This window comes from Macaca nemestrina, chromosome 10, assembly GCF_043159975.1.
Source record: "Macaca nemestrina isolate mMacNem1 chromosome 10, mMacNem.hap1, whole genome shotgun sequence".
Lineage (NCBI taxonomy): Eukaryota > Metazoa > Chordata > Mammalia > Primates > Cercopithecidae > Macaca > Macaca nemestrina.
Window position 1 is genome coordinate 75,612,690 of NC_092134.1, and position 13,320 is coordinate 75,626,009.

Sequence of the window (13,320 nt, forward strand, 5' to 3'; positions counted from 1 at the left end):
ATTTCAGAAACACCATAATAAATCTATGTTGAAGGGAGCAGCAGTATTGTTGATGCCTGTTCTCCAAGACACTGTCAATCACGTCAATAAGGCCCGCCCATTATTTTTGAGAGGCACAGAAAAGCTAAACCCAGTATTATGCAAACAAGGAAAAAATTATTTTTATTATATAACTATTTAATAATTTTACCCATGAAGTCTATAATCTCGTTATAACTCAAATGAAAAATACATTCTCAGTCTGAAGAGGCTTGGGAAATACTCCTTTTTGTAATGATGTCCAGAGCTAAAAATAAATATTCCTCCTGGGCCGAAAGTCTCTAGAACCTATTCAGTTTCTGCTGCCTCTTCACCTTCTCCACATTCAAACCGCACAAAGTCTACTACCGACACCCCCTGAGGCTGCACATACTGCCCCAAGGTAATGGAGGGATCCAGCAAGTATGGCTGGGACAACATCTTAGTCTCTGCCTCCCCCCCAGGCTCATCATCCAGGGAGCCAACAGAGAGGGGGGCCATGCCCACCACATGCTGCCCAAGGCGGCGGCCAATGTCTTCAAGGTTTGTTTTCTGTTCAGACGTCTCACAGATGACCAGGGCCCCATACTTCCCCAGCACCAGGTTGTGAAGTGAGGGACTCTGCATTGCTCCGTGGACATAAGAGCCAACGTAGAACCCAGATGGCACCTTCACCCATGCAGCTCGTTTAAGAGTCATGTTTTCTCCCAGTTTTCCTATTAAAAAAAGCAAAAACAAAAAACCAAACACACCAACAAATTGTGATGTCTGTGATGGTACCAAAATAAGAACAGAAGAGGCCCAGTTTGGAAGACAGTCCCTTTGCATTTACACAGGCTATGCAGTAAGATGAAGAGACATCACTTTCAGTTTTTGTATAAAGAGGAAAAGGGGCATGGGGCGGGGCAGTGGGAGTGGGGGAAGTGAAGAATACCTTTATGAAGCATCAACTATGTACCAGGCACTCTGGTACTTAAAAACAGGTTGTGAGGCTGGGTGTGGTGGCTCATGTCTGTAATCCCAGCACTTTGGGAGGCTGAGGTGGGTGAATCACCAAAGGTCAGGAGTTCAAAACCAGCCTGGCCAACGTGGATGAAACCCCGTCTCTACTAAAAATACAAAACTCAGCTGGCCATGGTGGTGTGCACCTGTAATCCTAGCTAATCAGGAGGCTGAGGCAGGAGAATCACTTGAACCCATGAGGCAGAGGTTGTAGTGAGCTGAGATCGTACCACTGCACTCCAGCCTGGGCAACAGAACAAGACTCTCTCTCCAAAAAGCAAACAAACAAACACAGGTTGTGGTGACACAAGTATGTGTGACTCAGGTCTCACTTCTGCCTCTCTACTGACTATATGACCTTGGGCAAGTGACTCAATGACATAATCTCATTTACTAAATTTATCAAGCCTTTGTTTCCTCACCTTTAAAATAGAGATGAGACCACCTACCTTTCAGGGTTTTGGGGAGAAATAAATTATATATGTAAAAGCAGCTGGGCACAGTGGCCCACACCTGTAATCCCGGCACTTTGGGAGGCCGAGGCGGGCAGATCACCTGAGGTCGCGAGTTCGAGACCAGCCTGACCAACATGGAGAAACCCCATCTCTACTAAAAATACAAAAATTAGCCAGGCATGGTGGCACATGCCTGTAATCCCAGCTACTTGGGAGGCTGAGGCAGGGGAATCTCTTGAACCCTGGCGGCAGAGGTTGCATTGAGCGAGATCATGCCATTGCACACCAGCCTGGGCAACAAGAGCGAAACTCCATCTCAAAAAAATATATATATATATAGAAAGAGAGAGAGAGAGCATTAACTATAGTATCTGGCACAGAGTGAGCACTCAAAAGCTAGCTATTATTACAATAAGCTTAGGCTTAGAGAACTTAGGTAACCCACCCAGTAACACAAGGCAGAGTTAAAATTAAAACTCAGATCTGACTCCAAAGCAATTAAGTACTTTTTCCCACCATCCTGAATGCTCCATAACTGACACAGACAAGTCCTGATCATCCCTTGTATCAGGAGAAAGTCCTCATCAAAAATAGAAAAAATAATATTGTCAGAGTTATTTATGAGAACCATAAACAGAAAGTATGCCTGGATGAGCCACAGTAATATCTAAAAGTCACGGAAAAGGAGAATACAGAAACCAAAACGAATTTGAAAATAGCTCAAAGCATATACCCAATAGTTAATTCCCAGAAACCGACAAGGTTGAAACACCCAGCTCTTCCAGAATTTCTTAATAAGCCCCATACACAGCTGTCTGCCTGGTTTCTAACCCATGACTCATTGAAACATCATAGATAATACAAGATGACCTGATAAAAACGGAATTGATGCTTTGACTGGAAACTTCAGATGAGCAGTAAATTCCCAGCAAGCTCCAACCCTTCCCTACCACCCTCCCTACATCAAGCACTTAGGAAGAAAGCAAGATCCCCGCTAGTCCCACCACAATGATCCAGATGTGGTTCCTATAGCCAACAGGCTCTAAAAGAATGTATCTTTACAAATTCACAACCAGATTTTTTGAAAAGAAAGATCAAATTCCTAAAAACAATGCTCAATTGTCCTGCAACCTTTTATAAAGAAGAGAAAATAATCTTTAATGTACTATTTTCCCTATAGTGTATGCTAAAGTACTTAGCTGGAAGTCAAAAGGCCATCTCTGCCTGAAGACATGCTTTGTTTTGTTGGCACAGTAATGAAAATAATTTTAATTAGTTGCAAACAGCCAAAACCTGTGAGATTTTGGACATAAATGTAAATCTTTTTAAGGAATTTAGAAATTCTGATGACCCCGGGACTCCATTTCCCTAGATATAACAATTGGTTAGAGCTTGGTAATGACACTTCCTCCAGCAGCGTATGAGCTCTTTAAGATGCCTAATGTTCCCTAACATCTAACACACAAACCACTTCTCACATTCATATCATCTGACCCTTGTAGGCACATGATTCTTGACCTAGATTTGGAGGAACAAGATAGAGATCCAGTCCCTAATTTCCAGTTTCCAGAACCTTTACAAATACTCACCAATTGCTAAAGCCAACTGATCCTTGAGTGAGCCATCTCTGTCAGGCCCAGCTGGAAGTCCAGAAAGCTCAGAGGAATTTAAGAAGCCCTAAGTACACAAAGAAAACAAACATGAACTGATTCTGTACTATTCAAATTATCAAAAGAATAGGCAAAAATAGTCTATTTCTAAGAAAATTATTGGCCAGGTATGGTGGCTCACACCTGTAATCCCAACACTTTGGGAGGCCGAGGAGGGTGGATCACCTGAGTTCAGCAGTTTGAGACCAGCCTAGCAAAAATGGTGAAACCCCATCTCTACTAAAATACAAAACTTAGCTGGGCATGGTGGCACACGCCTATAATCCCAGCTACTGGGGAGCCTGAGACACGAGAATCGCTTGAACCTGGGAGGCGGAGGTTGCAGTGAGCTGAGATTGTGCCAATGCACTCCAGCCTGGGAAACAGAGTTGAAACTCCATCTCAAAAAAAAAATAAAAATTATTTAAGACAACTAAGTGTAGATAATATTTTCATTAAGCCAAGGATGTTAAAAATTGGTAACAGTTCCATCTTTATAAATATTTTATTCTATCACTGCACCACCCCAATAACATTCCACTCTCATCCTCCAGTCTAACTTCTTAGAATGTAATTTCCTAGAAATCAAGAACAATTATTTTCTTTTTATTTTAAATATAGAGATGGGGTCTCCCTGTGTTGCTCAGACTGGTCCCGAACTCCTAGCTTAAGAGATCCTCCTGCTTTAGCCTCCCAAAGTGCTGGGATTACAGGCGTAAGCCACTACACCCAGCCAAGAACAGTATTTTCGGCCGGGCGCGGTGGCTCAAGCCTGTAATCCCAGCACTTTGGGAGGCCGAGACGGGCGGATCACGAGGTCGGGAGATCGAGACCATCCTGGCTAACACGGTGAAACCCCATCTCTACTAAAAAAATACAAAAAACTAGCCGGGCGAGGTGGCGGGCGCCTGTAGTCCCAGCTACTCGGGAGGCTGAGGCAGGAGAATGGCGTGAACCCGGGAGGCGGAGCTTGCAGTGAGCTGAGATCTGGCCACTGCACTCCAGCCTGGGCGACAGAGCGAGACTCTGTCTCAAAAAAAAAAAAAAAAAAAAAGAACAGTATTTTCTTTTTTTTGAGATGGAGTCTCGCTCTGCCGCCCAGGCTGGAGTGCAGTGGCATGATTTCAGCTTACTGCAACCTCCGCCTCCCAGATTCAAGCCATCCTCCTGCCTCAGCCTCCCGAGTAGATGGGACTACAGGCATGCGTCACTATGCCTGGCAAATTTTTATATATTTTTTAGTGGAGACAGGGTTTCACCATGTTGGCCAGGCTGGTCTTGAACTCCTGACCTCAAGTGATCCACCTGCTTCAGCCTTCCAAAGTGCTAGGATTACAGACGTGAGCCACCGCACCTGGCCAAGAACAATATTTTCATAAAATCATAAAATGTTAGAGCTAAACTTGCACATTGTTGATGGGAATGCAAAATGGTATAAATCCAATGATGTGAAATTGTAGTATCTAATAAAACTACATATGTATTTATCCTTTGACCCTGAAATCCTATTTCTAGGAATTCACCTTGATGATATACTTACAATAATACTGCACAAGTTTATTCATTGAACAATTATTTCTAATCATAAAATTGTAAAAACAGCCTAAATGCCCAAACATAGGAGATTAAACTATAGCACATCCATACAACAGAATACTATGTAGTTGGAAAAAATAAAAAGGATCACCTTCATGAATTGTTATGGAGTATTTCCAGGATATATTATTAAGTGAAAAAAGCAAATTATAAGTGTATATGCGTATTATACTACTATCTGTGCAACAAAGAACTATTTGTATTAATATGCTTATTTTTGCAAAAAGAAATACTGAAAATGGATAACCACAATCCAATGACACTGGTTATCTAAGTAAACAGATGGATGGGAACAGGGTAGAAGGGACAGAAGCAGTAACACCTCTCCGAGTATAGCTTTTTTTTTTTTTTTTTGACAGTTTCAACTTTTGAGGACTTTGTTAATGTATTTTATATATTCAAAAATAAAACTAAATCTGGCCAGTCAGGCACGGTGGCCCACGCCTGTAATCTCAGCACTTTGGGAGGCTGAGGTGGGTGGATCACCTAAGGTTAGGAGTTCGAGACCAGCCTGGCCAACATGGTGAAACCCCATCTCTACTAAAAATACAAAAACTAGCCAGGTGTGGTGGGGGGTGCCTGTAATCTCAGCTACTCAGGAGGCTGAGGCAGGAGAATCACTTGAACCCAGGAGGTGGTGGCTGTGGTAAGCTGAGATCAAACCACTGCACTCCAGGCTGGCTAATGAGCGTGAAACTCCATCTTAAAAAAAAAAAAAAAAAAAACCTGGCCCAGTACCGTGGCTCATGCCCATAATCCCAGCACTCTGGGGAGGCCAAGTCAGGCAGATCACTTGAAGCCAGGAGTTTGAGACCAACCTGGCCAACATGGTGAAACCTCATCGCTATAACTATAAAAAATATTTTAAAAATAAACAAACAAACCCCAAAGTGCTGGGATTACAGGCATGAGCCACGGCACCCAGCCAAAACAAACAAACAAACAAAAAAACCCCACACATTTAAAAAATAAAATTAAATCACATATTTGGGGTGAAAATAAATGTTGACTACTAAGAAATATAAAACTATATTTCAAACGAGTAACATAACCTCACAGAAGGAAAAAAAAAAAAATCCAAATAACAGAGTCACGTGACCACCTAACTTCAATGTAAAGACAAAACGAACTACAAATAAATCTTGAACTCCTTAGTAGTTTTGTTATTTGCAGTGGTCAGGGGTAGCAATTCTGAAACAATTTTGTATATATGTTGTAACACTGAGTACATATGAGTACATAGGTAAAAACAGTAAACATATTGAAGTTGCTATGAAAAAGGAACCACATACACACAGCACATACACCTGCACTGTCTGCTAAAAGAACAAATGACATCTCAGTAGAAATCAGCACACTTGGCTGGGCGAAGTGGCTCATGCCTGTAATCCCAGCACTTTGGGAGGCTGAGGTGGGTGGATCACGAGGTCAGGAGTTCAAGACCAGCCTGGCCAACATGGTGAAACCCCATCTCTACTGAAAATACAAAAATTAGATGGGTATGGTGGCATGTGCCTGTAATCCCAGCTACTCGGGAGGCTGAGGCAGAACTGCTTGAACCGGGACCCGGGAGGCAGAGGTAGCAGTGAGCCAAGATCGCGCCACTGCACACCAGCCTGGGCTACAGAAAGACACTCTGTCTCAAAAAAAAACAAAGAAATCAGCACACCTAATACTCAAATCTTGGTTTCTAAAAACCATTCCCCAGCTAAAAAGGACTAGGACTCCTTGAAGAAGTGGCCCATTCCACACTTGAGGAAAGAAAAGTATGACATAAACCCAAAAGATAAGAATAAACAAAAAAAAGGGCTGGGCGCGGTGGCTCATGCCTGTAAACCTAGCACTTTGGGAGGCCCAGGTGGGCGGATCACCTGAGGTCAGGAGTTCAAGACCAGCCTGGCCAACATGGTGAAACCCCCGTCTCTACTAAAAATACAAAAAAATTAGCCGGGTGTGGTGGCAGGCACCTGTAATCCCAGCCACTTGGAAGGCTGAAGTGGAAGAGTCCCTTGAACCGGGAGGGAGAGGCTGCAGTGAGTGAGATGGCACCATTGCACTCCAGCCTGGGTGACAGAGAGACTCCATCTCAAAGAAAAAAAAAAAAAAAAGCGATGATAACATGTACATAAAAAGTGACAGGGCCAGCTGTAGTGACTCAAGCCTGTAATCCCAACACTTTGGGAGGCCAAAGCAGGTGGATTTCTTGAGCCCAGAGGTTTGAGACCAGCCTGGGCAAGATGGCAAGACTGTCTCTACAAAAAACTTAAAAAAGAGCCTAGCATGGTGATGTGCACACATAGTCCCAGCTACTCAGGAGTCTGAGGTGGGAAGACCACTTGAGCCCAGGAATTTGAGGCATCAGTGAACAATGATTGTGCCACTGCACTCCAGGCTGGGCAAGAAAGCCGGATCTGTCTCTATTTAAAAGAAAAAAAGAAGTGATAAAGCAAACACAGTAAAATGTTAACAAATGGTGAATCTGGATAGAGTACACTGAGGCCAGGCATGGTGGCTCACGCCCGTAATCACAGCACTTTGGGAGGCAGAGGCAGGAAGATCACTTGAAGTTAGGAGTTCAAGACCAGCCTGGCCAACATGGTGAAACTCTGTCTCTATAAAATATACAAATACTAGGCGTGTGTGGTGGCACATGCCTGTAGTCCCAGCTACTCGGGAGTCTGAGGCAGGAGAATTGCTTGAACCCAGGAGGTGGAGGTTGCAGTAAGCCAAGATTGAGCCACTGCACTGCAGCCTGAGCAACAGAGCAAGACTTCATCTCAAAAAACAAAAACGAAAACAAAAAAAAAAAAGAGTACACTGGTGTTTACTGATAAAATCAGAGCTAAAATTTCTGGTTCAAGTGACTTATCTACTCAATACAATTAAAAAAAATAATCTCAACATTGTTTTCCATGTAATATGACTATGTAATGCCAGTAATAATTAACATTTACCAAGACATCTCAAGAGAAGGATAAAGAAGATAAAAAAGTTAGTAATAAATTCAAAAAAATTACTGTGAGTGGTTGGTTCATTTTTGCTTTGGCAATAAAGCTGAGTCAAAGGCAGAATGACATAATTCCTTTCCTTGATCCCTCTATGGATAAGAATATGCTTATTTTCCTAAACTGTGTCTTTTCCAATCTCTCTTTTTTTTTTTTTTTCCTGAGACGGAGTTTTGCTCTTGTTGCCCAGGATGAAGTACAACGGCTCACTGAAACCTCCACCTCCCGGGTTCAAGCGATTCTCCTGCTCTAACTGCCCGAGTAGCTGGGATTACAGGCATGCGCCACCACGCTCAGCTAATTTTGTGTTTTTAGTAGAGACAGGTTTCTCCATGTTGGTCAGGCTGGTCTTGAACTCCCCACCTCAGGTGATCCGCCTGCCTCAGCCTCCTAAAGTGCTGGGATTACAGGCCTGAGCCACCACATCCGGCTCCAATCTCTTTATTTAGAAATCCTTTCCTAAGATCATTCCAAATTTCTGAACACAAAGCCTAAAATGGCTTCACTTGATCTGGCTAACTCCATTTCACTGGCATGCATGCATTCATTCATTCATTCATCTGACAAAGATTTATTGAACTCCAACTAAGTAGTGGGCCCAATTCTCTTTCACCAGAGATACAACAGTGAAAAGACAAATTCCCTGCCTCATAAAGTTTACATTCTATTGGGGAAGACAGACAACATACAGCTAAATTAAAATGTAATATATAAACACCATAATAAAAAATGTTAAATGAAGCACGACATGGGGATATAGTAATGGGGGAAGGGTAATCCTATGCAAAGAGATAGCATTTAAGCAGAGATGTGAAGTAAGGGAATGAGACATGAGAGTGTCTAAAACAGGAACAGCAAAGACCCAATGAGGAGAGCAAATTCAGCACACTGAAGACAAACCCCAAACTTACTTTACTGTATGTAGAGAGTTGATCCTTTAGGCTCTGACAATACATCATGGTTCCAAGGGCAACTTGCTGGACCAACTGTTGAAATTTTAAATTTCTAGAAACAAAATCTGTCTCACAGTTTACCTGTGGGAACAAATTGATATAGCTGTATAAGCTGTTTAATAATTTCCAAAAGTGCCTTAAGGCTGGAGAGTAAATCAAGATACTGACAGAACAAGCTACAGACTCAACAGAAAAAAAAAAATGACTCCAAAATTTTAAAGCTACAGTTCCTCTCCTAGCCCGAAACAGAATGAAGTGATTCACGTTGGGTCAGTGAGTTAGCAATAGCCTGTATATTTGGAAGATGGTTCAATAATGTCCTGAAGGACTCACCACAAGTTCACCACTTACCTGTGTCTGCACACCATCATCACCTCATTCTCCAGCCATCCCAACTCCAAACCACTTATGCTATTATCTTGTTTATTCCCACCTCTCATTCTAAACTAATCCACACCTGATTCTTCACCAATTATGGCCCCCAAACCTCCTCTAAAATAGCTACACTCTATTCAACAACAATTAATATAATTAACTTTGTAATCTAACTGTTCCAGGAAACAATCAGTGACAAGGGGTAAGGCTGCACCAGACTCACATTCAGGAGTAATATTCTAGACTGCTAGGCCATTTCTCATCAACACACCAGTACATTTCTATACTTAAATGAATTCATAACTAATACCCAAGGTTTCATGAGTTTAACTTCAACTACCCTTTATGGTTCTTAAACAGATCTCTTCCTCAAGAAGATAAAGGGCCTACTACAAGCTTTATACCCAAGGGACAGCTATTCTTGGTATCTGGAATTTCCAACAACTCACCTCTACTAATACAGTTGTGTTTCCTTCCTGCAACAGCCCAATCAGGCCTTCTTTGGTCTTTCTCCCTTGGAGCTTGGCAGCTTTGCTCCAGCCCTCTTTCTGGGCCTGCTTGTGGAGCCAGATCTCTGCCTATAAATTGAGAAGAAAAAGAGCAGACAACAAAGTCACAGAATTTAGAACTAAATGTAATTCTAAGATATGCTCAGGTTTCCTGATTCTCTAAATTCTCTAACAGAAACTGAAGTAATCTATCATTTACTGGCAGTCTACCACTAAATGCCAAGCACCAGGTATTATTACAACCGGTGCCTTGGATGAATTTAATCTTCACAACAACCCTATGGGGCACACAGTTGTATTTTCTTTATACAGTTATGCAGCACATAACAATATTTCGAACAATGACGGACTCCACATACGATGATGGTCCCTAAGATTATAATGGAGCTGAAAAATTCCTATTGTCTAGTGACACTGTAGCCCTCCTAACATTGTAGGGCAACATATTACCTACATGTTTGTGGCAATGCTAGTGTAAAGAAAACTTCTGTGCTGCCAGTCCTATTAAAATATAGCACGTACAATTATACACAGTACACGATACCTGAAACAATGAACAACTATGTTACCGGTTTATGTATTTACTATAATATATATACTTTATTGTTTTTTTAGAGTGTACTCCAACTGATAAACTACTCGGGAGGTTGAATCTCTTGAACCCAGGAGGCGGACGTTGCAGTGAACCAAGATCAAACACGCCACTGCACTCCAACCTGGGTGACAAAGTGAGACTCTGTCTCAAAAAAATAAAAATTGAAAAAATTTAACAGTAAAACAGCTTCAGGCAGGTCCTTTAAGAGGTATTCCAGAAAAAAACATTGTTATCATAGGAGACAACAGGTCCATGCCCGTTACGGCCCCTGAAGACCTTCCAGCAAGACAAGATGTGGAAGTGGAACACAGTGTTAATGATGATCCCACTCCTGTGTAGGCCTAGGCTAATGTATGTGTTTGTGTCTCAGTTTTTAACAAAACAGTTTTTTTTTTTGTTTTTTTTTTTTGAAACGGAGTCTCACTCTGTCGCCCAGGCTGGACTGCAGTGGCCAGATCTCGGCTCACTGCAAGCTCCGCCTCCCCGGTTCACGCCATTCTCCTGCCTCAGCTTCCCAAGTAGCTGGGACTACAGGCGCCCGTAACAAAACAATTTTTTAAGGTAAAAAAAATTTTGGCCAGGCGCGGTGGTTCATGCCTGTAATCCCAGAACCTTGGGAGGCCGAGGTGGGCAGATCACGAGGTCAGGAGATAGAGACCATCCTGGCTAACATGGTGAAACCCCGTCTCTACTAAAAACACAAAATAATAGCCAGGCATGGTGGCAGGCATCTGTAGTCCCAGCTACTCGGGAGGCTGAGGCAGGAGAATGATGTGAACCTGGGAGGCAGAGCTTGCAGTAAGCCCAGATCGTGCCACTGCACTCCAGCCTGGGGGAGACAGTAAGACTCGTCTCAAAATAAATAAATAAATAAATAAACCATTTTTTAATAAAAAAAAAGTTTGAATTTTTTTTTTTGAGACAGAGTTTCACTCTTGTTGCCCAGGCTAGAGTGCAATGGCGCGATCTCGGCTCACCACAACCTCCACTTCCCAGGTTCAAGTAATTCTCCTGCCTCAGCCTCCCGAGTAGCTGGGATTACAGGCCCTCGCCACCACACCCGGCTAATTTTATAGTTTTTTAGTAGAGACGGGGTTTCTCCATGTTGATCAGGCTAGTCTCGAACTCCCAACCTCAGGTGATCTCCTCGCCTTGGCCTCTCAAAGTGATGAGATTACAGGCATGAACCACCACGCCCAGTCAAAAAAAAGTTCAAAATTTTAAAAATAGAAAAAAGCTCACAGAATAAGCACATAAAGAAAAATATTTTGGCACAGCTGTACAGTATGTTTTACACTGTTATTACAAAAGAGTCCAAAAGTTTAAAACATGTTAAAAGTTTATAAAATAAAAATGTTACCTTAAACTAAGGTTAACTTATTATCGAAGAAAAAATTTCTTACAAATTTAATGTAGCATACGTGTACTGTTTTGATGTCCACTGTAGTGTACCATAGTGTCCTAAGGCAGGCCTTCTTATTCACTAACCACTCACTGACTCACCCAGAGCAACTTCCAGTCCTGTAAGCTCCATACATAAGTTCCCTATAGAGATGTATCTTTTTTATGTTTTATGCCTATTTACTGTACTTTTTCCATGTTTAGATACACAATACTTACCACTGTGTTATGACTGCCTACAGTATTCAGTCCAGTAACATTCTGTAAAGGTTTGCAGCCTAGGAGCAGCTGCCTATTCCATATAACCCAGGCTGTAGTACAATACACTATCTAGATTTGTGTAAATACTCTATGACGTGCGTAAGCCAAAATCTCCTAACGACCCCATTTCTCAGAATGTGTCTTCCTAGTTAAGAGATGCATGGCTGCACAGACAAAAATTACACAACTCTGAAAAATTAAGATGTCTAAAGTCAGCCGGGCGCGGTGGCTCACTCCTGTAATCCCATCACTCCGGGAGGCCGAGGCGGGCAGATCACCTGCGGCCAGCAGTTCGAGACCAGCCTGACCAACACGGCGAAACCCCATCTCTACTAAAAATACAAAAAAAAAAAAAAAAAAAAAAAATTGCCGGGTGTGGTGGCGCACGCCTGTAATCCCAACTACTAGGGAGGCTGGGGCAGGAGAATCGCTTGAACCCAGGAGGCGGAGGTTATAGTGACCCGAAATCGCGCCATTGCACTCCAGCCTGGGCCACAAAGGCAAGACTCCGTTTCAAAAAAATAAATAAATAAAAATAAAAAATAAATAAATAAATAAATAAATATGCGCCTAAAGTCAGACTGGTGGGGCACCACAATGTGACTCCTGATCGATCTAACTGTAAAGCTCACACAAACCCTTTCAGCTCCAGGCAACAAGAAACACCATAAGAGTCTGGTTTGTTAATCCTGGGATACTCAATTGCTTCCAAATAAGACAAAGTGAAGGCCAAGGTTGTCATTTAAGCCAGATTTCCACTTAGGGCTATGCCATTATGGTCACTGGAGAGCAGGTCTAACTTCACGCTCCCCAGCGTGACCATTCCAAGAGTCTGAGGTCGAGCTCTAGTACTCTGCCCTGCACCCCTCCACACACACACCTGTTTGAGGTCCCCGCCACAAGTCTCCAGAGCTTTCTTGCAATTTACAAAGGAGTAGCCTGTATTCCGCCGCAGTTTCATGAGGAGCTCCTTGCTGGAGGCCGAGGCAGACAGACGGGGCCCAGCATGAAGTGTGTGCCGTGGCTGGGGCGACTGACGCAGAAGAGACCCAGCCTGGATGGGGTAAGAAAGGGATGAGAGGCAGGAAGCAGCAAACTCCAGAGGGTGGAGGGTACACTGGCAGGGAGTGGACGGTGTGCAAACGGGGGTGCACCGGGACTGGACTGGGCAGAGGAAATGCTGTCCGGGAAGGTGGGATGGAGTCAAACGGGGTTGGGAGGAAGGGAAAGGTACAGGCGCACAGAAGAGCTGCAGGGAAAGCAGGCCGGTACCAGGACCAGGACTCCTCACCGAGTGGCTCCCGGTCCGCGCGACCAGGAACACACGCAATGACCGTAGCAGCGACATCTCCCTAGCCGCAGTAAACTCCCTCCCGCGGGCGCAAAGGTGAGGCGACAACCTACGGCGCGGCGGAAGGGCCACAATTCTCCAGCGGAACGCACCAAACGAGGATGGTGCCACCTGCTGGCCGGAGGAACACAGTCCTCTCCTCTACTTGAT

At 43.4% G+C, this 13,320-nt stretch overlaps 1 protein-coding gene across 6 annotated transcripts in view; it reads right to left on the reverse strand.

The window, feature by feature from the left end:
• Window positions 1–13,213, reverse strand: part of LOC105474073 (Ts translation elongation factor, mitochondrial) — a 32,544-nt gene extending 19,331 nt beyond the window's left edge. For 5 of the 6 annotated variants that reach the window (XR_003016336.2, XR_982661.2, XR_982662.2 and 2 more), the window contains exons 1-5: window positions 13,111–13,213; window positions 12,700–12,873; window positions 9,503–9,631; window positions 8,637–8,759; window positions 3,065–3,152 (exon numbers count right to left, since the gene is read on the reverse strand). Coding sequence is in view for 3 of the 6 variants with exons in the window: in XM_011728380.2 (XP_011726682.1) it covers window positions 3,065–3,152; window positions 8,637–8,759; window positions 9,503–9,631; window positions 12,700–12,873; window positions 13,111–13,167 (571 nt within the window). In the remaining 3 variants the exon portion in view is untranslated. Of the gene's footprint in view, window positions 1–136; window positions 735–3,064; window positions 3,153–8,636; window positions 8,760–9,502; window positions 9,632–12,699; window positions 12,874–13,110 lie in introns of those variants that run through there. The other variant, XM_011728379.2, reaches the window with a different exon arrangement.
• Between the last annotated feature and the right edge of the window lie 107 nt (window positions 13,214–13,320).